Source organism: Pleuronectes platessa, chromosome 18, assembly GCF_947347685.1.
Source record: "Pleuronectes platessa chromosome 18, fPlePla1.1, whole genome shotgun sequence".
NCBI lineage: Eukaryota > Metazoa > Chordata > Actinopteri > Pleuronectiformes > Pleuronectidae > Pleuronectes > Pleuronectes platessa.
Window position 1 is genome coordinate 20,128,988 of NC_070643.1, and position 25,674 is coordinate 20,154,661.

Consider the following 25,674-nt stretch of genomic DNA (forward strand, 5'->3'; position numbering starts at 1 on the left):
CTGTACTTGAATCTCATTTATTGGGCCACACAGTCAAGTTTTTTTTACAATAATAAGAGTCTTGAAAAAGCTTGCAAGTCAGTGCAGCCTCAGAGAAACTGAGTTTAGTGTTATCATATTTTCACTTACCAAAGAAAAACAACATTTTTGTCCACTTACTGTAAAACATTCTCATTGTAAAAATTCTCAAGTACACTGTTCCCACAAATATAAAACAGGGAAAAGAAAAAGTATCATAGTCTTGTCACAGTTTGTTCGCACAGTTACTGCAACTTGTGTTTGGTCAAAGGAGATCAAATTGAAAACCAAAAAATATCAAGGCCACAACTTTTCAATGTTCATCAACACTTTAGAGGAGCTTTTTAACACAGGTGTAACAAAAACTTTTAAAACAATCAATTGGTAGAATCTAGTTCCTACACGTTGTGAGAGATTCAATGTCTATTGGTATCAGATTATCCCAGGTTGGTTTAATAGAGGCGAAAAATCCAATTTGGAGTCAGTATCACAGCCCTGGTTTTGTGAATGCTGCCTCAAAGGTAAAATAGTACTCATCATATTCCTATGATATTATAGACAAATGATTAAATTCCATTTCTTTCTCTATTTTCAAACCAAGAAAGGTTTTCAGCACAACAGTATTCATACAGTTTTTTTTACAGTAGGGAAGTCATAAACTAAACAATAACTAAAGACTTAAAAGACATACACTGAAATGTATTTCTTACTATTATCCAAACAGCACTAACAGCAAAGTGAAATAATTACGATTTGCTCCGATATCCAAACAAAAAAAGTTACTGGTTTTCTCTCCTTCACTTGCACAAGGACAGTAAACTGAGGCCTGTGATGGGATCGGTGACACATCTCTCCACCAGCTGGAGATAGGTGAGGTTCTCATGGGTGTTGGGGTCAAAGAAGCCCTTGGTGTCATCATCAGGATCAGACAGAATCTGGTTCATCTCTTCATCAAAGTAACCTCTCTGGTATGCCACCTGTACAGGCACTCTGTGACTGTGGACGGGGTCAATGATGCCTCCTGTGGCAATTTGTGCTTCAAGGAGACGAATTCCATGATCTTTCACGATGAGATCTTTCTTCAAGGCCTGGAACAAAGAGATGATGTCTCCAGTGTAGGGATCTTTGTATCCTGTGACAGCTCTTTCTGCTGATAGCAGTTTTTTCCCCCACTCACTGCCAACCACTTTTAGGTCTACAGCTTTGTCTACTGAGAGTTTCTTATTGTTCACTGGGTCGATAACAAAACCAGTGGCAGCTTGGGCCTCCAGCAGAACCAGAGAAGTTCCAGGGGTCAGCAGGCCTCGTTGTTTAGCTTCATAGATACTCAGTGTCTCCTTGGTGGACTGCAGGTACACTCCTGCGATGCTGTTGGTTCCCTCGAGGTACTTACGCACTGAGTCCATTTCCGTGATTTCTGTCACTGTGATGGTTCCAGTCTTAAGACTTTTGTAGAGGTCCTCAGTGATGATTTGGGATTCAAGCAGCTCATTAGCAGTGACATCCTTCCTGATTCCATGGAACGTGGGAAGTTGACTTGACTCTGTGATTGTGGTCGTGGTCATGGTAGTTTTTGTTGTGCTGCTGCTGTCCACTTTGGTTTCTGGAGGTTGGCATGTGACAGTTACTGAAGATGAGGTTGTTGTTGTTGTTGTCTGTTGTGTGATGATGGTCAGGATGATTTCCATAAAGCGTTCAAGTGAGATTGATCCAGACTTGTATTGTTGCACAAGCTCTCTCCTCCTCTCCTCAGTGATGTATTTGGAGAAAAGCAGATCCCACAGAGACACAGTCTTTCCTTGGTATTTCCCTCCTGCTCTGGTTGTTGTTGTAGATTTCAGAATGAGCTTTGTAGCCTCATCGACAAAGAAATAAAACTCTCCTTTCTGCACGATGACCAGTAAACTCAGGCCTTTGATGGGATCGGTGACACATCTCTCCACCAGCTGGAGATAGGTGAGGTTCTCATGGGTGTTGGGGTCAAAGAAGCCCTTGGTGTCATCATCAGGATCAGACAGAATCTGGTTCATCTCTTCATCAAAGTAACCTCTCTGGTATGCCACCTGTACAGGCACTCTGTGACTGTGGACGGGGTCAATGATGCCTCCTGTGGCAATTTGTGCTTCAAGGAGACGAATTCCATGATCTTTCACGATGAGATCTTTCTTCAAGGCCTGGAACAAAGAGATGATGTCTCCAGTGTAGGGATCTTTGTATCCTGTGACAGCTCTTTCTGCTGATAGCAGTTTTTTCCCCCACTCACTGCCAACCACTTTTTGGTTTACAGCTTGGTCCACTGAGAGTTTCTTGTTGTTCACTGGGTCTATAACAAAACCAGTGGCAGCTTGGGCCTCCAAGAGAACCAGAGAAGTTCCAGGGGTCAGCAGGCCTCGTTGTTTAGCTTCATAGATACTCAGTGTCTCCTTGGTGGACTGCAGGTACACTCCTGCGATGCTGTTGGTTCCCTCGAGGTACTTACGCACTGAGTCCATTTCCGTGATTTCTGTCACTGTGATGGTTCCAGTCTTAAGACTTTTGTAGAGGTCCTCAGTGATGATTTGGGATTCAAGCAGCTCATTAGCAGTGACATCCTTCCTGATTCCATGGAACGTGGGAAGTTGACTTGACTCTGTGATTGTGGTCGTGGTCATGGTAGTTTTTGTTGTGCTGCTGCTGTCCACTTTGGTTTCTGGAGGTTGGCATGTGACAGTTACTGAAGATGAGGTTGTTGTTGTTGTTGTCTGTTGTGTGATGATGGTCAGGATGATTTCCATAAAGCGTTCAAGTGAGATTGATCCAGACTTGTATTGTTGCACAAGCTCTCTCCTCCTCTCCTCAGTGATGTATTTGGAGAAAAGCAGATCCCACAGAGACACAGTCTTTCCTTGGTATTTCCCTCCTGCTCTGGTTGTTGTTGTAGATTTCAGAATGAGCTTTGTAGCCTCATCGACAAAGAAATAAAACTCTCCTTTCTGCACGATGACCAGTAAACTCAGGCCTGTGATGGGATCGGTGACACATCTCTCCACCAGCTGGAGATAGGTGAGGTTCTCATGGGTGTTGGGGTCAAAGAAGCCCTTGGTGTCATCATCAGGATCAGACAGAATCTGGTTCATCTCTTCATCAAAGTAACCTCTCTGGTATGCCACCTGTACAGGCACTCTGTGACTGTGGACGGGGTCAATGATGCCTCCTGTGGCAATTTGTGCTTCAAGGAGACGAATTCCATGATCTTTCACGATGAGATCTTTCTTCAAGGCCTGGAACAAAGAGATGATGTCTCCAGTGTAGGGATCTTTGTATCCTGTGACAGCTCTTTCTGCAGATAGCAGTTTTTTCCCCCACTCACTGCCAACCACTTTTAGGTCTACAGCTTTGTCTACTGAGAGTTTCTTATTGTTCACTGGGTCGATAACAAAACCAGTGGCAGCTTGGGCCTCCAGCAGAACCAGAGAAGTTCCAGGGGTCAGCAGGCCTCGTTGTTTAGCTTCATAGATACTCAGTGTCTCCTTGGTGGACTGCAGGTACACTCCTGCGATGCTGTTGGTTCCCTCGAGGTACTTACGCACTGAGTCCATTTCAGTGATTTCTGTCACTGTGATGGTTCCAGTCTTAAGACTTTTGTAGAGGTCCTCAGTGATGATTTGGGATTCAAGCAGCTCATTAGCAGTGACATCCTTCCTGATTCCATGGAACGTGGGAAGTTGACTTGACTCTGTGATTGTGGTCGTGGTCATGGTAGTTTTTGTTGTGCTGCTGCTGTCCACTTTGGTTTCTGGAGGTTGGCATGTGACAGTTGCTGAAGATGAGGTTGTTGTTGTTGTTGTCTGTTGTGTGATGATGGTCAGGATGATTTCCATAAAGCGTTCAAGTGAGATTGATCCAGACTTGTATTGTTGCACAAGCTCTCTCCTCCTCTCCTCAGTGATGTATTTGGAGAAAAGCAGATCCCACAGAGACACAGTCTTTCCTTGGTATTTCCCTCCTGCTCTGGTTGTTGTTGTAGATTTCAGAATGAGCTTTGTAGCCTCATCGACAAAGAAATAAAACTCTCCTTTCTTCACGATGACCAGTAAACTCAGGCCTGTGATGGGATCGGTGACACATCTCTCCACCAGCTGGAGATAGGTGAGGTTCTCATGGGTGTTGGGGTCAAAGAAGCCCTTGGTGTCATCATCAGGATCAGACAGAATCTGGTTCATCTCTTCATCAAAGTAACCTCTCTGGTATGCCACCTGTACAGGCACTCTGTGACTGTGGACGGGGTCAATGATGCCTCCTGTGGCAATTTGTGCTTCAAGGAGACGAATTCCATGATCTTTCACGATGAGATCTTTCTTCAAGGCCTGGAACAAAGAGATGATGTCTCCAGTGTAGGGATCTTTGTATCCTGTGACAGCTCTTTCTGCTGATAGCAGTTTTTTCCCCCACTCACTGCCAACCACTTTTTGGTTTACAGCTTGGTCCACTGAGAGTTTCTTGTTGTTCACTGGGTCTATAACAAAACCAGTGGCAGCTTGGGCCTCCAAGAGAACCAGAGAAGTTCCAGGGGTCAGCAGGCCTCGTTGTTTAGCTTCATAGATACTCAGTGTCTCCTTGGTGGACTGCAGGTACACTCCTGCGATGCTGTTGGTTCCCTCGAGGTACTTACGCACTGAGTCCATTTCCGTGATTTCTGTCACTGTGATGGTTCCAGTCTTAAGACTTTTGTAGAGGTCCTCAGTGATGATTTGGGATTCAAGCAGCTCATTAGCAGTGACATCCTTCCTGATTCCATGGAACGTGGGAAGTTGACTTGACTCTGTGATTGTGGTCGTGGTCATGGTAGTTTTTGTTGTGCTGCTGCTGTCCACTTTGGTTTCTGGAGGTTGGCATGTGACAGTTACTGAAGATGAGGTTGTTGTTGTTGTTGTCTGTTGTGTGATGATGGTCAGGATGATTTCCATAAAGCGTTCAAGTGAGATTGATCCAGACTTGTATTGTTGCACAAGCTCTCTCCTCCTCTCCTCAGTGATGTATTTGGAGAAAAGCAGATCCCACAGAGACACAGTCTTTCCTTGGTATTTCCCTCCTGCTCTGGTTGTTGTTGTAGATTTCAGAATGAGCTTTGTAGCCTCATCGACAAAGAAATAAAACTCTCCTTTCTGCACGATGACCAGTAAACTCAGGCCTGTGATGGGATCGGTGACACATCTCTCCACCAGCTGGAGATAGGTGAGGTTCTCATGGGTGTTGGGGTCAAAGAAGCCCTTGGTGTCATCATCAGGATCAGACAGAATCTGGTTCATCTCTTCATCAAAGTAACCTCTCTGGTATGCCACCTGTACAGGCACTCTGTGACTGTGGACGGGGTCAATGATGCCTCCTGTGGCAATTTGTGCTTCAAGGAGACGAATTCCATGATCTTTCACGATGAGATCTTTCTTCAAGGCCTGGAACAAAGAGATGATGTCTCCAGTGTAGGGATCTTTGTATCCTGTGACAGCTCTTTCTGCTGATAGCAGTTTTTTCCCCCACTCACTGCCAACCACTTTTTGGTTTACAGCTTGGTCCACTGAGAGTTTCTTGTTGTTCACTGGGTCTATAACAAAACCAGTGGCAGCTTGGGCCTCCAAGAGAACCAGAGAAGTTCCAGGGGTCAGCAGGCCTCGTTGTTTAGCTTCATAGATACTCAGTGTCTCCTTGGTGGACTGCAGGTACACTCCTGCGATGCTGTTGGTTCCCTCGAGGTACTTACGCACTGAGTCCATTTCCGTGATTTCTGTCACTGTGATGGTTCCAGTCTTAAGACTTTTGTAGAGGTCCTCAGTGATGATTTGGGATTCAAGCAGCTCATTAGCAGTGACATCCTTCCTGATTCCATGGAACGTGGGAAGTTGACTTGACTCTGTGATTGTGGTCGTGGTCATGGTAGTTTTTGTTGTGCTGCTGCTGTCCACTTTGGTTTCTGGAGGTTGGCATGTGACAGTTACTGAAGATGAGGTTGTTGTTGTTGTTGTCTGTTGTGTGATGATGGTCAGGATGATTTCCATAAAGCGTTCAAGTGAGATTGATCCAGACTTGTATTGTTGCACAAGCTCTCTCCTCCTCTCCTCAGTGATGTATTTGGAGAAAAGCAGATCCCACAGAGACACAGTCTTTCCTTGGTATTTCCCTCCTGCTCTGGTTGTTGTTGTAGATTTCAGAATGAGCTTTGTAGCCTCATCGACAAAGAAATAAAACTCTCCTTTCTGCACGATGACCAGTAAACTCAGGCCTGTGATGGGATCGGTGACACATCTCTCCACCAGCTGGAGATAGGTGAGGTTCTCATGGGTGTTGGGGTCAAAGAAGCCCTTGGTGTCATCATCAGGATCAGACAGAATCTGGTTCATCTCTTCATCAAAGTAACCTCTCTGGTATGCCACCTGTACAGGCACTCTGTGACTGTGGACGGGGTCAATGATGCCTCCTGTGGCAATTTGTGCTTCAAGGAGACGAATTCCATGATCTTTCACGATGAGGTCTTTCTTCAAGGCCTGGAACAAAGAGATGATGTCTCCAGTGTAGGGATCTTTGTATCCTGTGACGGCTCTTTCTGCCGAGAGCAGTTTTTTCCCCCACTCACTGCCAACCACTTTTTGGTTTACAGCTTGGTCCACTGAGAGTTTCTTGTTGTTCACTGGGTCTATAACAAAACCAGTGGCAGCTTGGGCCTCCAAGAGAACCAGAGAAGTTCCAGGGGTCAGCAGGCCTCGTTGTTTAGCTTCATAGATACTCAGTGTCTCCTTGGTGGACTGCAGGTACACTCCTGCGATGCTGTTGGTTCCCTCGAGGTACTTACGCACTGAGTCCATTTCCGTGATTTCTGTCACTGTGATGGTTCCAGTCTTAAGACTTTTGTAGAGGTCCTCAGTGATGATTTGGGATTCAAGCAGCTCATTAGCAGTGACATCCTTCCTGATTCCATGGAACGTGGGAAGTTGACTTGACTCTGTGATTGTGGTCGTGGTCATGGTAGTTTTTGTTGTGCTGCTGCTGTCCACTTTGGTTTCTGGAGGTTGGCATGTGACAGTTACTGAAGATGAGGTTGTTGTTGTTGTCTGTTGTGTGATGATGGTCAGGATGATTTCCATAAAGCGTTCAAGTGATATTGATCCAGACTTGTATTGTTGCACAAGCTCTCTCCTCCTCTCCTCAGTGATGTATTTGGAGAAAAGCAGATCCCACAGAGACACAGTCTTTCCTTGGTATTTCCCTCCTGCTCTGGTTGTTGTTGTAGATTTCAGAATGAGCTTTGTAGCCTCATCGACAAAGAAATAAAACTCTCCTTTCTTCACGATGACCAGTAAACTCAGGCCTGTGATGGGATCGGTGACACATCTCTCCACCAGCTGGAGATAGGTGAGGTTCTCATGGGTGTTGGGGTCAAAGAAGCCCTTGGTGTCATCATCAGGATCAGACAGAATCTGGTTCATCTCTTCATCAAAGTAACCTCTCTGGTATGCCACCTGTACAGGCACTCTGTGACTGTGGACGGGGTCAATGATGCCTCCTGTGGCAATTTGTGCTTCAAGGAGACGAATTCCATGATCTTTCACGATGAGATCTTTCTTCAAGGCCTGGAACAAAGAGATGATGTCTCCAGTGTAGGGATCTTTGTATCCTGTGACAGCTCTTTCTGCTGATAGCAGTTTTTTCCCCCACTCACTGCCAACCACTTTTAGGTCTACAGCTTTGTCTACTGAGAGTTTCTTATTGTTCACTGGGTCGATAACAAAACCAGTGGCAGCTTGGGCCTCCAGCAGAACCAGAGAAGTTCCAGGGGTCAGCAGGCCTCGTTGTTTAGCTTCATAGATACTAAGTGTCTCCTTGGTGGACTGCAGGTACACTCCTGCGATGCTGTTGGTTCCCTCGAGGTACTTACGCACTGAGTCCATTTCAGTGATTTCTGTCACTGTGATGGTTCCAGTCTTAAGACTTTTGTAGAGGTCCTCAGTGATGATTTGGGATTCAAGCAGCTCATTAGCAGTGACATCCTTCCTGATTCCATGGAACGTGGGAAGTTGACTTGACTCTGTGATTGTGGTCGTGGTCATGGTAGTTTTTGTTGTGCTGCTGCTCTCCACTTTGGTTTCTGGCGGTTGGCATGTGACAGTTGTTGAAGACGAGGTTGTTGTTCTTGTTGTCTGTTGTGTGATGATGGTCAGGATGATTTCCATAAAGCGTTCAATTGAGATTGATCCAGACTTGTATTGTTGCACAACCTCTCTCCTCCTCTCCTCAGTGATGTATTTGGAGAAAAGCAGATCCCACAGAGACACAGTCGTTCCTTGGTATTTCCCTCCTGCTCTGGTTGTTGTTGTAGATTTCAGAATGATCTTTGTAGCCTCATCAACAAAGAAATAAAACTCTCCTTTCTTCACAACGACCAGTAAGTTCAGGCCTGTGATGGGATCGGTGACACATCTCTCCATCAGCTGTAGATAGGTGAGGTTCTCATGGGTGTTGGGGTCAAAGAAGCCCTTGGTGTCATCATCAGGATCAGACAGAATCTGGTTCATCTCTTCATCAAAGTAACCTCTCTGGTATGCCACCTGTACAGGCACTCTGTGACTGTGGACGGGGTCAATGATGCCTCCTGTGGCAATTTGTGCTTCAAGAAGACGAATTCCATGATCTTTCACGATGAGATCTTTCTGCAAGGCCTGGAACAAAGAGATGATGTCTCCAGTGTAGGGATCTTTGTATCCTGTGACGGCTCTTTCTGCTGAGAGCAGTTTTTTTTTCCACTCACTGCCAACCACTGCTTGTGCTACAGCTTCGTCTACTGAAAGTTTCTTGTTGTTCACTGGGTCAATAACAAAGCCAGTTGCTGCTTGTGCTTCCAACAGAATCAGAGACGTGCCAGGGGGCAGCAAACCTCTTGTTTTTGCTTCGTAAACGCTTATAACTTTCTTCGTAGATTCAACTCTGACACCTGCTATACAGTTTGTAGCTCCAAGGTACTTTTGAATTGATTCCATTTTACTGACATTCTCCTCTGTTACCTCACCTTGTATGATCTGAGTGAAAAGCTCCTTTGAGATTATTTTGGACTCAAACAACTCGCTGGCAGAGACCTGCTTTCTTAGACCTTTAAACTTCTTTTCTTTGGACGATACCTCTGTAATGATTACTGTGAGTATTTCAGTGATGTTGTCTATTTTCAGGGCTCCCGTCTTGAACTGTTGTATCAGCTGCTTCCTCTTTTGTTCCGATATGTATTCAGAGACCAACACTTCCCACAATGTCACCTCTTTGTTCTTGTACTTTCCTGCATTCATGGTAATAGTTGTGCTTTTCAACTTGAGCTCAATCTGTTCATCTGTGTGGAACACCAGAGGTTTCTCTTCAGACAGGGGTAGGAGAAGTAGCCCACTTTCTGGATCCGCCTCACATCGACTTATCAGCTGACGGTAAGAGACCTTTTCTTTCGTAGTTGGGTCAAAGAATCCCTTTGCATCATCAGTGGGGTTCAGTAGAATGTTGCTGGTCTTTTCATCAAGATTTCCCCTTTTAATAGCAACGTGAACAGGAAGCCTGTGACTTAGATTTGGGTCAATGATTCCTCCAGTCGCCATCTGTGCCTCAAGAAGACGAATGCCATCATTTCTTTGAATCAGCTCTTCATTCACAGCTTCAAACAGTGATATGGTTGCATCTGTGTACGGATCTTTGTAGCCGGTGACAGCTCGCTCAGCTGACAGAAGGTGCTCGTGCACATCCGGTCCAATTACTCTCTCTCTTGCTGCCTCATCCACAGAGTAGAACTTGTTTTTGATCGGATCAATCATCCATCCTGTGGCAGCCTGCGCTTCAAGCAGAAGAAGTGCAATGCCAGGTGTCAGGAGATCCTTTGTTTTTGCTTCATATATGCTCATTACTTTCTGGGAGGGAAGGACCTTGATTCCGGCAATGCTCCCGGTTCCCTTGAGGTATCCGCTCACAGATTTACGTTGGCTCACTGCCTCAAAAGCGAGTTCGCTCTCTTTCACTTGTTTGAATGTAGCTGCATTGATGATTTCTGAATTCAGAAGCTGTTGTGCGGAGACAAGCTTTCTGAGGCCCATTACCATCTTGGGAGTTTTACTCTTCTCCAGTTTTTCAATGGTGGAAACCACTACTGTGATTATGGTTTGTGTGGTGATCTTCTTTGATCTGTATTTTTCAATGAATTCAAGCCGCTGTTCCTCAGTGAAGTACTGAGAGTGAATCAGGTCCCAAAGAAAAACGGATTTCCCTGCGTAGCGTCCTGACGATATTTTCACGGCTGTCTTTTCAAATTCTTGCTTTATCTCTGTGTCAGTAAACATTTTTGTCTTTGTTCCTGTAGCTTTTGGTGTGTCACTCAGCGTCAATAGAAACAGTCCTGTTTCCTCATCTTTAATGCATCTGCCCAGCATCTCCATGTATGTCAGATTTTCTTGTGTCTGCGGGTGAAAAAAGCCTTTTGTGTCATCACTCGGATCCGTCAGGATTTGATTAAGTTCTGCATTAAAATATCCTTTTCTGTAGGCGACCTCCAGGGGGAGATGTAGACACTTCAAGGGATCAATGACTCCACCTGTAGCAATCTGGGCCTCAAGTAAACGGATGCCATGCTCCTTGATAATTAAATCCTTTTGCAAAGCTTGGAAAAGTGAGATCTTCTGACCAGTGTATGGATCTGTGTAGCCGGTGACTGCCTTCTCTGCAGACAGAAGTTTCTCATACACGTGTGGCCCAATTACCTTTTCTCTGAGAGCTTGTACAACTGTAAGCTTCTGGTTTTTCTGTGGATCAACGATGAACCCTGTGGCTGCTTGTGCTTCAAGGAGGCAAAGGGCAGTGCCAGGCGTGAGGATACCGAGCCTCTGTGCCTCATGGATACTTAACTTCCTGTTGGAGGGTTGCAGTATCACCCCGGCTACGCAGCTTTTCCCTTGCAGGTATTCTCTCACGCTGTCCATTTCCATCACATCCCTGCTCGTCAGCTGTCCATGGAGCAAGCTGTTGTATGTTTGTTCGGTCAAAATTTCAAGCTCCAAAAGATCCACCACAGAGACCTCTCCTCTGAGACTTTGAAATTTCAGCCCTGCTTGCTTTTTGATCTCCTTATTTTCAATTATCTCCAAAATGGTCACAGTAAGTTGCTCGATTGTGATTTTCCTTGACTTGAAGAGCTTGAAGAACTCCTGCCGCTGGTCCTCAGACAGATACTCAGAATTGATGAGATCCCACAGTGTCGTGTGCTTTCCCTTGAACCTGCCGTACTGAACGGTAACTGTTGTTTTGAATGTTTCTCGAAGATTAGCGTCAATGTTGATTTTGTTACTTTTGCCTTTGAGTGGCAGGAGACACAGACCTGTACTGGGATCCTTGACACATCTGGCTATGAGCTGCAAGTAGGTCAGGTTCTCCTGGGTATTAGGGTCGAAAAATCCTTTGGTGTCATCACTTGGATCACTAAGGATCTGATTCATCTCCTCGTTGAAGTACTCCCTCTTGTAGGCCATGTGGACAGGAATGCGATGGCTGTTCACTGGGTCAATGATCCCACCAGTTGCAATCTGGGCTTCAAGGAGACGAATTCCATGGTCCCTTACGATGAGATCTTTTTGCATTGCTTGGAACAAAGAGATTATTTTCCCAGTATATGGGTCTTTGTACCCAGTGACTGCTCTCTCTGCTGACAGCAGCTTTTGAGATATATCAGGCCCAACAATCTTTGCTTTGACAGCATCAGCCACTGAAAACTTTCTGTTTCCAATCGGGTCGATCACAAACCCTGTTGCTGCCTGGGCCTCCAGCAGAATCAGGGCAGTTCCCGGCATCAGCTTGCCTTTCCTTCTGGCTTGGTAGATGGTCATGATCTGAGAATTCGGAAGCAGAATACCTGCAATACTGTCTTTCCCCTGTAGGTACATATTTACGTTTTCATCTTCCATCATGTCTTTCACTGACTTTTTTCCCTTTTTCAGATCCTCCATGACCTCTTCACTTATGATGTCTGCCTCCAGGAGCTGTTTGGCCGTGACTGTCTCTCTGATGCCTTCAAAGACGACTTTAGTTGTTCTCACAGACTTCTCTATCACTTCCAGAACTGTTGTGATGATTGTCTGGATGTTGAGCGTCCCCTCTCTGTACTTCTGACAGATGCTGGTCCTCTGCTCTTCGTCAAAGTACTCGGACATCAGCAGCTCCCATAGAGACACTGTCATTCCCATGTACTTGCCACATGTCACTTTCACCTTCACTTCTTTCAAGGTCATTTTAGTTTTGTGGTCAATGAAGTGATAATTCAGCCTGTCTGACTTCTCAACGAGCGGGAGGAGGCACAGTCCAGTGACAGGATCCGTGACGCATCTTTCCATCAGCTGAAGGTAGGAAAGATTATCTTCCGTGTTTGGGTCGAAAAACCCTTTGGTGTCATCCCCTGAATCCTTGAGTATGGAATTCATCTCTTCGTTGAAGAAACCTCTCTTGAAGGCCACGTCTGTGGGAAGTCTGTGGCTGTGGATGGGGTCTATTATTCCACCTGTCGCAATCTGCGCCTCAAGTAGACGAATCCCATGCTCCCGAACGATGAGGTCTTTGGACAGGGCTTGGAACAGAGAGATGGTTTCACCTGTGTATGGATCTTTGTATCCAGTGACTGCTCTCTCAGCAGAACGCAGTTTTGCATGATATTCTGGGCCAAAGAGTTTGATCTTGACGGCTTCATCCACGGTGAACTTCTTATTTTCTACTGGGTCGATCATGAACCCAGTTGCAGCTTGTGCCTCCAGTAGAACCAGTGCCGTCCCTGGCATCAGGATTCTTTTTTTCATGGCCTCATAAATGCTCATTCTCTGATTTGACGAGAGCAAAGCAATTCCCGCAATGCTGCCTTTGCCCTCCAGGTATTCTTTCACTGTTTCCATCAACAGCACATCCTGTGTCGTGGTCTTTCCCTGTCGCAGGTCATCAAATGTTTCTCGGTCAATGATCTTTGATTCAAAGAGTTCGGTGGAGGAAATGCCTCGTCGAAGGCCTTTGAATGTGATGCAGACCGGGAGGAGCAGCAGGCCAGTGTCGGGCTCCACCGTGCATTTCTCCACAAGGTTTTGGTAACTGACAGTTTCCTGTGAGCTTGGATTGTAGAAAACTTTGAGCTCTGACATCTGGTCATTGAGCAACCCTTTCTCATAGTAGCCTCTCTGAATTGCAGATTCAACTGAGAGACTTGTTTTCTCAATGGGGTCGATCAGGCCTTGTGTGGCGATCTGTGCCTCCAGCAGCCGCAATCCGTTATCTCTCGGGACCAAATCTTTTTGCATAGCTTGGAACACAGATATAATTTGGTTGGTGTAGGGGTCTACATAGCCACTGATCGCTTTCTCTGCTGTGAGGAGTTTATCTTTCATCTCCGGTCCAACTATTCCCTCTTTAACAGCCTCTGCAACAGGAAGTATTCTATTGTTTACCGGGTCTATGATGCCCACGGTGGCAGCTTGTGCTTCCAGCAGGGCCAGCGCTGTCCCTGGTTTGAGCAGACGCTTTTTCATGGCTTGATATATGGTAATTTTCTCCTTTGTCTTCTCCAGAAAAATACCAGCCACAGGACTGTGGACTTCTGTGTGGCCATTTTGCTTAATGTCTTGATTTTCCATCTTGACCCTAAAGAATTGTACAACATAGAGACTGTTGTTTACATGGGATTGAATATTGAATGCATTGTCTAAAATTATCATTACACTACAATATGTGTTTGTTTTAGAAAGGTGTTGTTTAAAACCTGTTGGGAGATTGGGGAAGAACTGCATGGAAATATAGATGTAACATTTTTAAATAGTTTTACCACCACCGATAGGAGTGTGTAAACAGTACAATTTCATATTGATATTATATTGAAATATAGTTTATGCAGCAGAGGATAAGTGTGGATAAGAACATATGGTTTATTTTACTTTAATGACATTTATTTTGCTAATTTTAGCAGATCAATACGATACAGCTGGTCTGATCCCTACACTTAAAGTAAAAGAGTAAAAGCACTGGGGATTGTAACTGTCTCTTTCAATATTTATGTTTCACTCATAGTTTTAACTCTTAAGCTTTTAATGTATACAATTTGATGATAATAAACTCAGATAACTCCAACTTCTAACCCTATAATAAGTATTCATGATACATGTTCGATTTTCCATTTTACACAAACCTTCTGGGTTGCGTCTGATCGCTGGAAGGTTTCTCCAAAATCCAGGATGAAGACCAAAGGAACTCTTTAGTGTCCGAGGCAGAGACTTTGAAATGTCGTCCTGATGGAGAGAAGGAAAGAAAACGTAAATTTGTCAAACCTACTTCTCACCAACAGGTTTATGATGGAAAAGCGCCAATATGTGTGAAATAATTTGTCAAAGTTAATTTAACGTAATCAAGATAAGATCAACTTTTCTACACACAGGTAACAAAGTAAATAAGAAGAAGAGCAGTGAACCTCTGGCAGTTCATGAAATTGTTTTACAAGCCTGGTGTATTTGCTTTGGCACGACGTGACACAAGCTCACAAACTAGAACAGCCAGATGCCCGGTGTTGTAACAACACTCCAAACACTTTTCTCTTCTTAACCCTTTAACCTCAACACAAGAGTTTCCCTGATGAACAGGCAGCCATTGTTCAAGGCTGCACTTCTAATGAAAACAGAAAGTAGAAATGTGTGGAAAGGTGTAACCATAAAAACATGGAGCTCAATGTGTCACAACTTGTATGAAAAGTTAAAGAAGGTGATACAGAAATTCATGAAATTGTTTTCCTTGCATGATGCTGTTGAAATTGACCTAAAACAGAAACTACAACAGTTAGAGCATTCTTTTTTTTTTCAGCCGCAGCAGAAAGCCAAAGCCTCATCGTGTTGAATGCTTGAGGCGACGCCTTCATGTTTCATAACAAGTGTAGGAAACATGTTGAAGAAGCACTTTGGTGCCAGAGAGGAGCAGATCAAAGTGGGCACATCTCCAAAAGTACAAATATGTGCATAGTTCCAGCAACTTATTGAGAGTGAAATGTTTTTGGATCCTCGTTTTATGTGATTATTTAGCGATTGATGATGAAACATGTCCAATGTTTATTATTTATTAATTCCTAACTCAATTTTATTACTTTTTATTATTGTTTATGGTTTGTTAATATCTTTTATCTCAGGTTGTACAGATTTGAGATTAGATCCGGAGATATGAAACATTTGATGGATAACTTTTCACACGAAATGGCATCGCAGTAAAAACAACAAATACCAAAGCAAACACAATTTATAGTGCAGAGTTCAAAGTATTTTCAAAGGGGTTTTTATATTATATTATCTACCACTACTACTAGTACTTGTACTTTGCTACGGGAGTTCCTTGAACCCAAAGTACTGTACGTATCTAAACTTTATTTATTCTACATGTTACTTCAGGTCTGAGCTCTTTGTGATCACACACACAGACAAAGGCCTCTCTCTGCCCCGCCTGCTGAGCTCTACCTTCAACATGATGTCACCTCGGTCCGGAGGAGTGACAGAAGAGGGTGTGGAGGAGAACTCTACTGAACCTGCTCCCTCTTTTAATAACACCACTCCGAGGGGACATGTGGATCATAGGCAAGCCTCCATTCTGTTTATTTTCCCCTCCACATGCTACTTCTGAAGGAAAATCCTTTTAAAAAATGACCTCAATTAGCGTCTCTGCGTGAAATGCAAATCAGTATTTAAAGCCGTGTTCACAACAGCTTGTGAGCACCATGCAATTAAAAATACTGCTCTCCTGCCATTCATCATCCTGGAGGAATAAGTTGTGAACTGGTGTTTCACTGCGTACGGAGCAACGGCGGCGAGGCCACCACGGAGCAGTCAGGACATCGACCTCTATCAGCCAAGTAGCACAAACTTCTGCTTGTATAAAACCGACTGCACAAGCTGCAGCTGCGTCTCTGTTTGAATTCAACACCCACTTTGTAAATGTTTGATTTAAAAGAGGTTGAATATTCACTTTAAGTTTACGACACAGTGAAAGTCAAATACTCTAAATCAGCTGCTTAGAGCCGTTCCCACCAAGTGGGAGCTTACTGAGACAGCACTCATTGATCTTCACAGTTTGCCGTCAGTACGTTTGGTAGATGTACTTCCCTGCCCTGAAGCAGATATTTAAACACTTCGTTATATCTGCCAAACAGTTCTGCGGTTGCATTTCCTATTTGTTTGCAGGATTAAACAAAACCAACAGATTAGCACAACACGTGTGATCAAACAAGATCCCTCCAAGTGTTCGTGCAGAGCCAGGATTTATTTCACTTTCTTTAATATTGCCAAATAGGACGTTTTTTTCAGCATTTCCCTTCTTCTCTCAGCGAATATGATAAAAATCTGACATGTTTGAAGGAGAGACACTTCCAAAGATTCAAATACATATCCAGATCTAGTAAGGTAAAGGTAAATGGCAGAGATATTGTGCTTCACATTATAAAGTTTACAACTTAAAGCAAAAAGTGAACATTGAATGCACTCTGAATGTGAATTGAAACTAGTTACACCTCTTTTTACTATTAATGACACATTTTATTGCCTTCGCTGATTGTTTGTTCTGTGAAAAACAATTCGTCTCCATAACTTAGAGATGATCTCTTCCCCAAACATGTTAGATTTATTTACTTAACCCTAACCCAAATAATTACTGGTCGTAAAAAACTATATAATTAACTTCCTGTATCACTAAACTTATCCCTGCAGCCTCGGTTCTGATGACACCGTCTATTTAATTGGTTAAAAATACCTTTGACTTCAATCCTTTCTATCAACAATTTAAAGGGAATTAAGAAAATGTAGACTGTGACAAGTTTGACAGTGATTTCTAGGAGTAAAGAAAAAGGGAACATGTTTAAATCTAATTTCGAGTTGGACAGATTTGTCAGATTAAATTATGTGTTCTCTCAACTGAAGCTTCAACTCGGCCAAGAAACTGTCAACACTGACAAACCCACCGCCGCTGCCTCCCCGGAGCCGGAGAGAAAAACAAGAACTTGCAGAACAACGAGGAGATAAGAGGCCGCGGTGCAGGTTCCCACTCTTCTTCTTGGCTCTAAGCTCACATGTCTCTATCACGGGGTGGGGGTGCATTCAAGAGACCGTCTCATTAACAGCAGGAATGCATGAGGCACCAGAGAAGCGTTTGAGTTGCACAAGAGTTTCCGCAGCTGTAATTGGGGGAAAATGCCAGATTGTAATTACGTGTGTGATCACCGCTGCAGACTCACACAGTGTTCTGATACTCTCTCTCTCATCGGTGACAAACAGGCAGTTGGTGTGTAACACGTTTATTGTGGCAGCCGCGGTCAAAGGTGATCCACAGAGGGACTGTTTGCTTTCCCTTTTCTATCAGAGGGGTGTTGGCGGATGGTGCAGCCCACACACTGTCACTCTCTTTACTGTGGAGTCTCCTGGTCCGACTCGTCCCACTCAAATGAAAATAAGTTCAAATGAGGTTTTTACTTTGTGTCATTAAACCACATTCACAGAAAGAATCAGCTTCTCCTCAATCACACAGATCACTTTCTTCTTTTAGAGCTTGGAAAACTAACACAATTAATGATGACATTTCCCATTATTGATTTGTACAAACAAAGCCCAGCTCTTACCTGAGTGTGATGGAGTCCCAGCTCGTCACCGGGGGGGTGGTGGCAGTCTGACTCGGCTGCAGGTAGTGAGGTGTTGAAGAGCTCTCTCCACCTTGGAGCCAGTCACTTGTCAGATATACAGCGGGTCCAGCTGTGGAGTCCCTCCCCTCCCGAGGAGCAGCCTCTTTTCCTCACACTGGGACGGACCAGCCACGGCAGAGATGCCAGGAATTCCTCCAGACTTCCTCAGATAAACTCTATTGTGCTGCTGAACAATAAGGGCCGACCGAGCGACTGTGCTAAAGGTGAGGACCTTCCATAAAATACCACTAAACATTAACACAAACGTCGAAGCTTCAAGATTTTTCTGCTCAAAGACAGAAACATGAAACTTTTGTTGTCTTTTAATGATGTTTAGTTTCGTACAGAAAGCCCCCCCCCCCCCACCCCACCCATCCCCCTGAAACCATAAGAAAGCAATAGCACATGTAATAATAAATGAATAAAATGATCAAATAAGCTTAATTAAACAAATAAAGGTTGTTTTGAGAGAAATATACATTTTCCATTCCCTCCAAAGTTCCTCAAATTACTGAAGCCTTAAAGAAAAGGAGGCTCTATTCAAATATTTCCTGAATTGAATATGAAACATGAATATTAAATGTGTGTAAAGTCAGATGAGATGTCTGTTTGAAGCTGAACTTTATCTTCTGGTAATACAAAATAAAAATCCATTGCGTCACAAAACGAGGTGACAGGGTACAGGGAGCAGCTGTTTAACGGCTGCGGAGACGTTACTCAGGATTTAATGACAACGTGGTTCGTGACTAACGTGTCGGTGGAAACAGTTTGTTCACCTGAGAGCTTCAGCAGGTGACTGAGAAACTCTGACAGTTCTGTACAGTGTCCGATTCAAAGTCATTCACTGGAGCTGAAACTTCTTAAATTTCAATAATAACTGGAAAACTGGAAAGTCCCTCAGTGGAGCTGCTTCCTCCTCCGAGGCCCGACAACCTCCCCTGCAGCTTTTCAACCTCACACATTTAAATCCACTCTACTTCCATTTCTGTTATCCATGCACTCGAACGTTTACACACTCATAGACACTCACACTCAGACTCAGACACACTCAGACTGTGGCTGAGGGGTAGAGTGGTCGTTCTCCAACCTGAAGGTCGGCAGTTCGATCCCCAGTCTGACCCATCTGCATCGAAAAGTCCTCGGGCAAGATGCTGAACCCTGAATGCCCCCCCCCCCCCATAGAATAACAAAGTGCTGTGAAATAGATGCACTGTATGAATGTGTGTGTGAATGAGTGAATGTAAAACTGTACTGTAAAGAGCTTTGAGTCATCAAGACTAGAAAAGCGCTATATAACCATAAACCATAAACCATAACCATAAACATCAGTCTGCTTGAGCATTTCCTTTTGTTAAAATCAAGGAATTAATCAGTGAAAATGTAAAAGTATAAACTCCATGTCTCTGTCCGAGCTGCCGGAGGAGCCGAGGACATCAAGAGGAAGAGAACACAGGGATTTGAACACATTCCAGACCCCCCCCCCCCCCCCCCCCCCGATCCAGAGCTGCTCCCTGCACAGGACGTTGGCCCCGGCAAGGATGTGGTGTTGTTTTTTTTCAGTTTTGGTGCAGATCCAGATCATGAGGCAGATTTTTCCACTCCAACCTTTGTGGGATTAAAGGCTATTTTTCAACCTTTTCTAAAAATGTCTAAAGAAATAATAATAAAGAAAAGGCAAGGCGGAGGTTGGAGCGGGATGGAACACGCAGCCTTCGGTTGGACTGGTGTCATCATTTCTATCTCTAGGCACTTTTCATGGTAGGAACCAGAGATTATAATTTAATAGAAAAGAAGGCAGTTCTCATGATGAGTAACCCCCTCTTAGAGATAATAAAACGTTATAAAAGGTCAAGTGTTAATAAAGTGCTCAGTGATTAATTTCCACACCCTGAAATCAAATGTCAAAACATTCTTTGGCTAAAGTTTGATTTCACCTCCCCTGTAATCTGGTTCCAGTCTGGTTGATACTGGGTGTGGCAGCCGCCAGCTTTCTGAAGAAAAGAGGATTTGGGAGGTTATCTGGAAGTTCATGTAGAAACACACTTCTCTGTGTGACATTTAACCGGACACATTCCTGGGAGGTCGCGGTGTCAGTCCTGAGTTGGACTTGGATTTAATTGAGCACCGGTGAAATCGGTGGATTAACACAGATTAGTTTTGTCTAATATTTGAGGTTTGTCGTTGAGAGCGTTTGTCAGTTTACGTGATGGTGAAGTGATGTCTGTGGTTTACTCAGATGACAGTTGACGATTGAGTCACTGAGATGACGGATCAGTATCTCCTGTCTCTCACTGATGAGGCAACAGCATCACAGGGAATCTGACGCCACAGATTCACACCACAGATAAACTTTGATTCTTTGGGATTTTTAAGTTTTCTCTGAACTGAACCTGATTCTGTATAAATCCAAGATGGTGCTTCTTTGTGGCAGAGGTGGAGGAAGTCATCTGATCATTTAAAAAATGAGTTCTTGCATCTTGGTAAGCTTCATTGATTAGTACAAGTGGAAACACACCTCTGTGTGATTTGAAGCCTAACTGACACATTCTTCAGAGGTCGCAGTGCCCGACTCAGATTGAGATTGAAAGTGAAATCGGTGGATAAACACTTTGTAAAAAAAAAAGTAGAGGAGCAGAAAGTACAGATATTTTCTTTGGCCGGGGTAAATCTATTTAAGTAAAGTACAAATACATGAAAAATGGACTTGAGTGTCGAATACAGAAACAAAAGCTGAGGCAGCAAAACTCGACTTAAATAGTAAATAAACGTGTTGAGTTACATTTCACACAGGAACTGATGCATTTTCTGTTCCCATGTTAAGGTCCAATGATCCAATGAAAATATCTATTGACCTGAATATGAAAGTTATCGTACTGATGTGTCAACAGTGTGATTATCGTTCTATTATCTCTCCTCTTCCTGATAACTAAACAAATCCTCCTTTCTTCAGAAAGCAGGCAGCCGCCACACCCAGCTGTCACCAGAGCAGAACGAGGCAGGTGACGGGTGTGTGTGTGTGGGGGGGGGCATCCTCCTGTAGTGATATCGTACAAATTGTTCTTAACCCTAAAATGATCCCTTAATATGTAAATATAACGTATTGATAGAGAGCGGCTCCTCTGTACCGTGTCTGGGTTTTTTTTGAGTGAAGTTTTGAATCTGTTAATCCTTCTCCTTCCTGATCCTCACATCAAACCCATCACAGGCTTCTGCTGCCTGGACAAACATTAACCACACCCACCACTGGTTTACACTGGGGCCAAAGAAATAAAGGTTGTTATTTGTTATAAAGTGCTGAGGCGTCCAATCGCTGAATAGACCAGATCACTTTTCATTCCAAGGAAAAGTGCTTTATCTCACTGAGGCAAGATATCACAGGACATCGCTTGATGCTTATCGTTTATAAATAATAAACTTTAATGATCCTGAACAGGTTCGTGCAGCTGCCTCCATCAGCGATACCTTTATTAGGAACGTGTTTCACTTTTGTCTTCACTTAACACTGGTTTTACTGGGAGGGGGATGCACTGGCCTGTTTAGTAACTTTCCGCTCTGCCTGGAACTGGGCATGTTTGAAACAGGCATCACTCTCAAGTTCCATCCTGAAAGAAAAAGCTGTGAGTTTGAATATCACAGCAATTATATGACTTTTATTTTATGAGTGGAATATTCCTGTGGAATAATAGAAAGACTCAGTTCAGAGTTGGGCTGCAGGGCCGGAGCTCAAAGAAAATAAACTGAAGGAGAAAAAAAAATTCTACACATTAAAACCTGTTCTTCAACGTAAGAACAGGTAAAAGAAAAACGGACATTTCTCCAGCAGGAAAATGATCAAATCTCCCAAAAACTGTATTTGATTATTCGATTTAAACAGGGGCGGATTCAGGGGGCACGGCCTGGGGGGCCCGGCCCCAGCTGGAATCTGATTGGCCCCTGACTTCCCCCTGTCCTGTCAATGTCTGAATTCAGGGGCTGCATCCTTTAGAGGACACGGTCTAGATCCACCACTGCATTTAAAGAACTCCCTTCTGCTAAACATCAAGTCGCTCCTTTCATTTCAGTTTACTTCTTTCTGTCGTTGCCAACTTCCGATGAAGCGATTTCTTCATCTCCACCTCGTTGGAAGCCCTGCAGGATATTGCTCGGGAATGTTTTTTGGAATAGAGTTCCCATCGTGGGTTCCTGTGGCACCACACCCAGCCCCGGCCTGCCGCGCTTCATTAGCATCTGTCCACTATTCTTTGGAAGCGTCTCAGAAATAGATTTAGTGCGATAATGTGTTTTCATTCAATCAATCCATCAAATTTGAATTGTGAATCCCGGATTCACAAATCACAATTTGTCTCATAACATCCTCTCGTCCTTTGTTCTTTAATTATAAACCTCATATCTAATCTGAAACTGGCCCATTAAAGAAGAGGGAGCCAGATCATAAACATCTGACTTTACAACTCTTAAAATCTCAATCTGATTCAAACTGCAAGTGAAACCCACTCAAGCTCACGCCACTCACATGGATCAAGAGATCATTGGTTGCTACAGTTCAGTTTTAGCTTTGAATGAAGAAAAGTCATGTCTGTAATTCTTATAAAAACTCGTTATCTGTGTGACCTGTTGAAACGCTCATCCCCTTAATCCTGACGAGCTGCTCTCAGATAACACGCTGCTCCGTGTTCTGCATTCCACAGACAGGTTCCATCAGCTGCTGTTATCTCAGACACGCCCAGCCTCAGTTAACACATACCCTGGCAGCTTTTCTCCACTGGCACCGACCTGTTTGCTCGCTGCTCATTACACATGCCTGAACCGCTGGCGGGTGTGATTAGCAGGAACTGGTATCAAACTACAGACGGCTGCGTCTCTCAATCTGTCACCAACACACAGATGACAAACACATTACAACTGACTGGAGTTATTCATACAGGTGAATTATCTGATTTAAAACTGTTTTCCAAGTCTTCTAGAGTTTCTCTGTTCATTGCAATTAAAAAGCAGCAGAAGATCAGATAAGGGATTATGTGGCTGCAGTGCAAATATGGTACATGTATAATAATCTGCAGCCAGGAGCTGTGCAATATTGTTCACATGGATAGAAGCATGTCCCGTGTTCAACCTGTGTTTTCATGATTGATCTTTATTTCTGTTGCCAGTGGAAGACGAGCAGTGTGAGATTTTAATTGTACCGTTCATGTGACCGTAAAGAATCTGTAACTTCATTCCAGTGTCTGTTTGATCCCCTGTAAACAGTCAAACCAGAGAAACTGAGAATCTTGCATTGGCCTGTTCATCTTCTCCCGGGTTGTGTGGTTCAACAGCTTGAGATGAAACCTTCCATTGTGTGTTGGCTCAGCAGGTTGTTGCTGCTCTGGACTCAGTTTCTATAGAGCTGCGACCTTGCTTGGCTCAGTTTGACTTTTCTTAACTTGGCTGCAGCGCACGGATCTGGGCAACCTCAGGCGAGGTGGAACAGTGGAGACTTTCTCTCAGTTTCCAGCGTTGCCCAGTGGGTTCAGCTGCTGGTGAAATGAAAACCAGTTTCTCTGTTACAGATTCCAGATGTTTGAAGTTATCAAATAGTTTCAGGTCAGGCCCGGGGGCAGGTGAGGCTGGGCTCCATGTTTCATTCCTCTGCCTCAACGGGAGGATTTGTTCTGCAGCTCCATGTGTTGAGCGGGTGTGTGTGTAGTGTTTGCTTTGTGTTGACTGAAGGGAGTTCTTTCTTTTTCTTTCTTCGTAGCTGTGAACACAGTTTGGATCAAATCTGCTCAGATCTGAACCTGTTGCCTCGTTTCATAATGAAATCTGCATCAGGAGCTGAATTGAACCTGATGCACCTGCTCTGTTTGGATCGAGGTGCAAAAGGAAAAGTGTGGATGGTGTTAAAAAAACATTCAGTTCATCTACTTCTCACTAACTTGTTGAAGGTACTTTATCAATTTGTATCCACAGACTCAGATATTAATTTATTCTATGATCAGTTGGTTCCTGCTCTTTTATTGACATATTTGCATTTAGAAAAATTGTATTCTAATGTTATACAACTGTATCTGTTGTATGTTTCTTCATATAAGATTTAATCTCATGAAAAATAGAGATATAGTAGATAAGCTAAGATATGTGATATATAAATATTGGTATTAGGGTTTATATTTGGACAAATAAACACGTTCATTTTATGGAGAAAAAAAACATTTGGAAATTAATGTAAATTATGTTTACACTTTATACTGACATATATGCTCATTCTTGAATTTTTGATTTGTACATTTTGTAGTGTTTCTCTTAATGTTATATAATAATAACTGTAATAAATCCAACACAGAACACACAGTCCTCATTTCTCTGCAGCTGCACTGACTGAACACGAAGCTGCTGATGTCAACATGAATCATTGTGATGAAAGTCCCAGCAGCCGGGTGAAGAACGAGGGGAGGGGCCCTGAACGCCTCCTCCTGGAATTCTGCATAAAGGTCCAACACTGTCACAATAAATACCAGTAACCAGCAGTAAACCAGCACAGGGGGAGTGGGATGTAGTGTGGGATAAACTGTGAGCATCTGAACCAAACCTGTGATAATGAACATGTGTCTGACTTTGTGCCACAGAGATAGAATCCTCCAGACATGTTCCTCCCTCAGGCCAATCAACATATAACATGAGATGACAAGTCCCTCAGAGGAGGAACTTCACAGAGTCATGGTAATCAGAGTCCGGTCCTGGATTTTAAAACTACAAAGAATAAAATATGAACGTGTGAGACAATTAGAAAATAAACATACTACTAATCTAATATTTGATCTCTGTCTTGATGTTTGCAGAGCAGAGTTCAGTCCAGAGTTATCGCTTCAGACACACGTTTGGGGGAGTAAAGCAATTGCGCTCCCTGGTGGACAATAGTGCAAAATGCACATTTCTGCACTAACCTCTAGTGGAAAGTAACTAAGTACATTTACTCTACTTTTGTTTTCACAACTATTTTAATATTTTCTCCCACTTTCTGCTCCTCATTTCTTGGTCACTTATTTTTCAGTTAATAATTAATAGGACAGAATAAATTGATAGTAGCTGGTGATGATGATTGTTACAGGTTAAGATTAAAAGGCTTAAGATGTGTTTGTAAAAAACATTGAATAAAAAAATCATTAGCTGATCATGAATACGTTGGAGAATCATGGTGGTGTTAGTAATTAAGTAAATGTATTAGCTCATTTACAACCGATCTACCAAAATCTCTCTTCACATTAAATCTCAGAAAATAACTCAAACAGGAGACAAGTCTGAACCAAACTGCTTTTATTAGCATTTCTGAAAATGTAAATACAAAATAAATTAATAAATTCTGCTAAATTCGTTAAAACAAAGTCTTGAACCTTTATCAGCTCATCAACGTGAACCAGTGCAGAACCCTGATGGGAGCGATCTGCAGCACGTGCAGGTCTGTGAACAACTCAACTCTCCTCAGCAGACTCTTTAATCCACCCCCACCACGTCGAGCTCAGGGTCTTCCGGTAAAAAAGGTGGAGAAGGGTAGGGGTTCATTGGAGGTGGAGAAGGGTAGGGGTTCATTGGAGGTGGAGATGGGTAGGGGTTCATGGGAGGTGGAGGAGGGTAGGGGTTCATTGGAGGTGGAGGAGGTGAAGGGTTGAGCAGGTACCGTCTCCAGAACTGACACATGAAAAAGAAACGACAATGATGATATCACACGACATAAATGATGTTTTAATATTCAATCTGGACCGAGTTAAGAGGAGGAACCACTCACAGCCAGGAGTCCGGCCTCTGCTGCAGGCGGGAGGAGGGGGTGTGGTACGGGGGGTGGGCCCCGGTGGAAACCGGCAGCAGGCACAGGGGCCACCCACAGGGTGGTGTAGCAGAGGGCTGGATACTGAGCCAAGGGTTCTGGGTGAGGAACTGGCACCAGGACTGTGATGGGGAAGAACGCC

At 43.7% G+C, this 25,674-nt stretch overlaps 1 protein-coding gene and 1 long non-coding RNA gene across 2 annotated transcripts; both read right to left on the reverse strand.

Moving 5' to 3' along the window:
- Position 1: 1 nt before the first annotated feature.
- Positions 2 to 17,816, reverse strand: eppk1 (epiplakin 1). Its single transcript, XM_053447534.1, has 3 exons — positions 17,672 to 17,816; positions 14,219 to 14,318; positions 2 to 13,677 (listed from the first exon to the last, which is right to left on the reverse strand). Exon 3 carries the CDS (start codon positions 13,668 to 13,670, stop codon positions 816 to 818), a length of 12,855 nt encoding a protein of 4,284 aa, XP_053303509.1. The 5' UTR covers positions 13,671 to 13,677; positions 14,219 to 14,318; positions 17,672 to 17,816; the 3' UTR covers positions 2 to 815.
- A 7,191-nt stretch (positions 17,817 to 25,007) lies between these two features.
- LOC128462226 (uncharacterized) lies at positions 25,008 to 25,549 on the reverse strand. The gene is made up of 2 exons (XR_008342331.1): positions 25,494 to 25,549; positions 25,008 to 25,396 (listed from the first exon to the last, which is right to left on the reverse strand). It is a non-coding gene; the product is annotated as an uncharacterized LOC128462226 (long non-coding RNA).
- Positions 25,550 to 25,674: the final 125 nt, after the last annotated feature.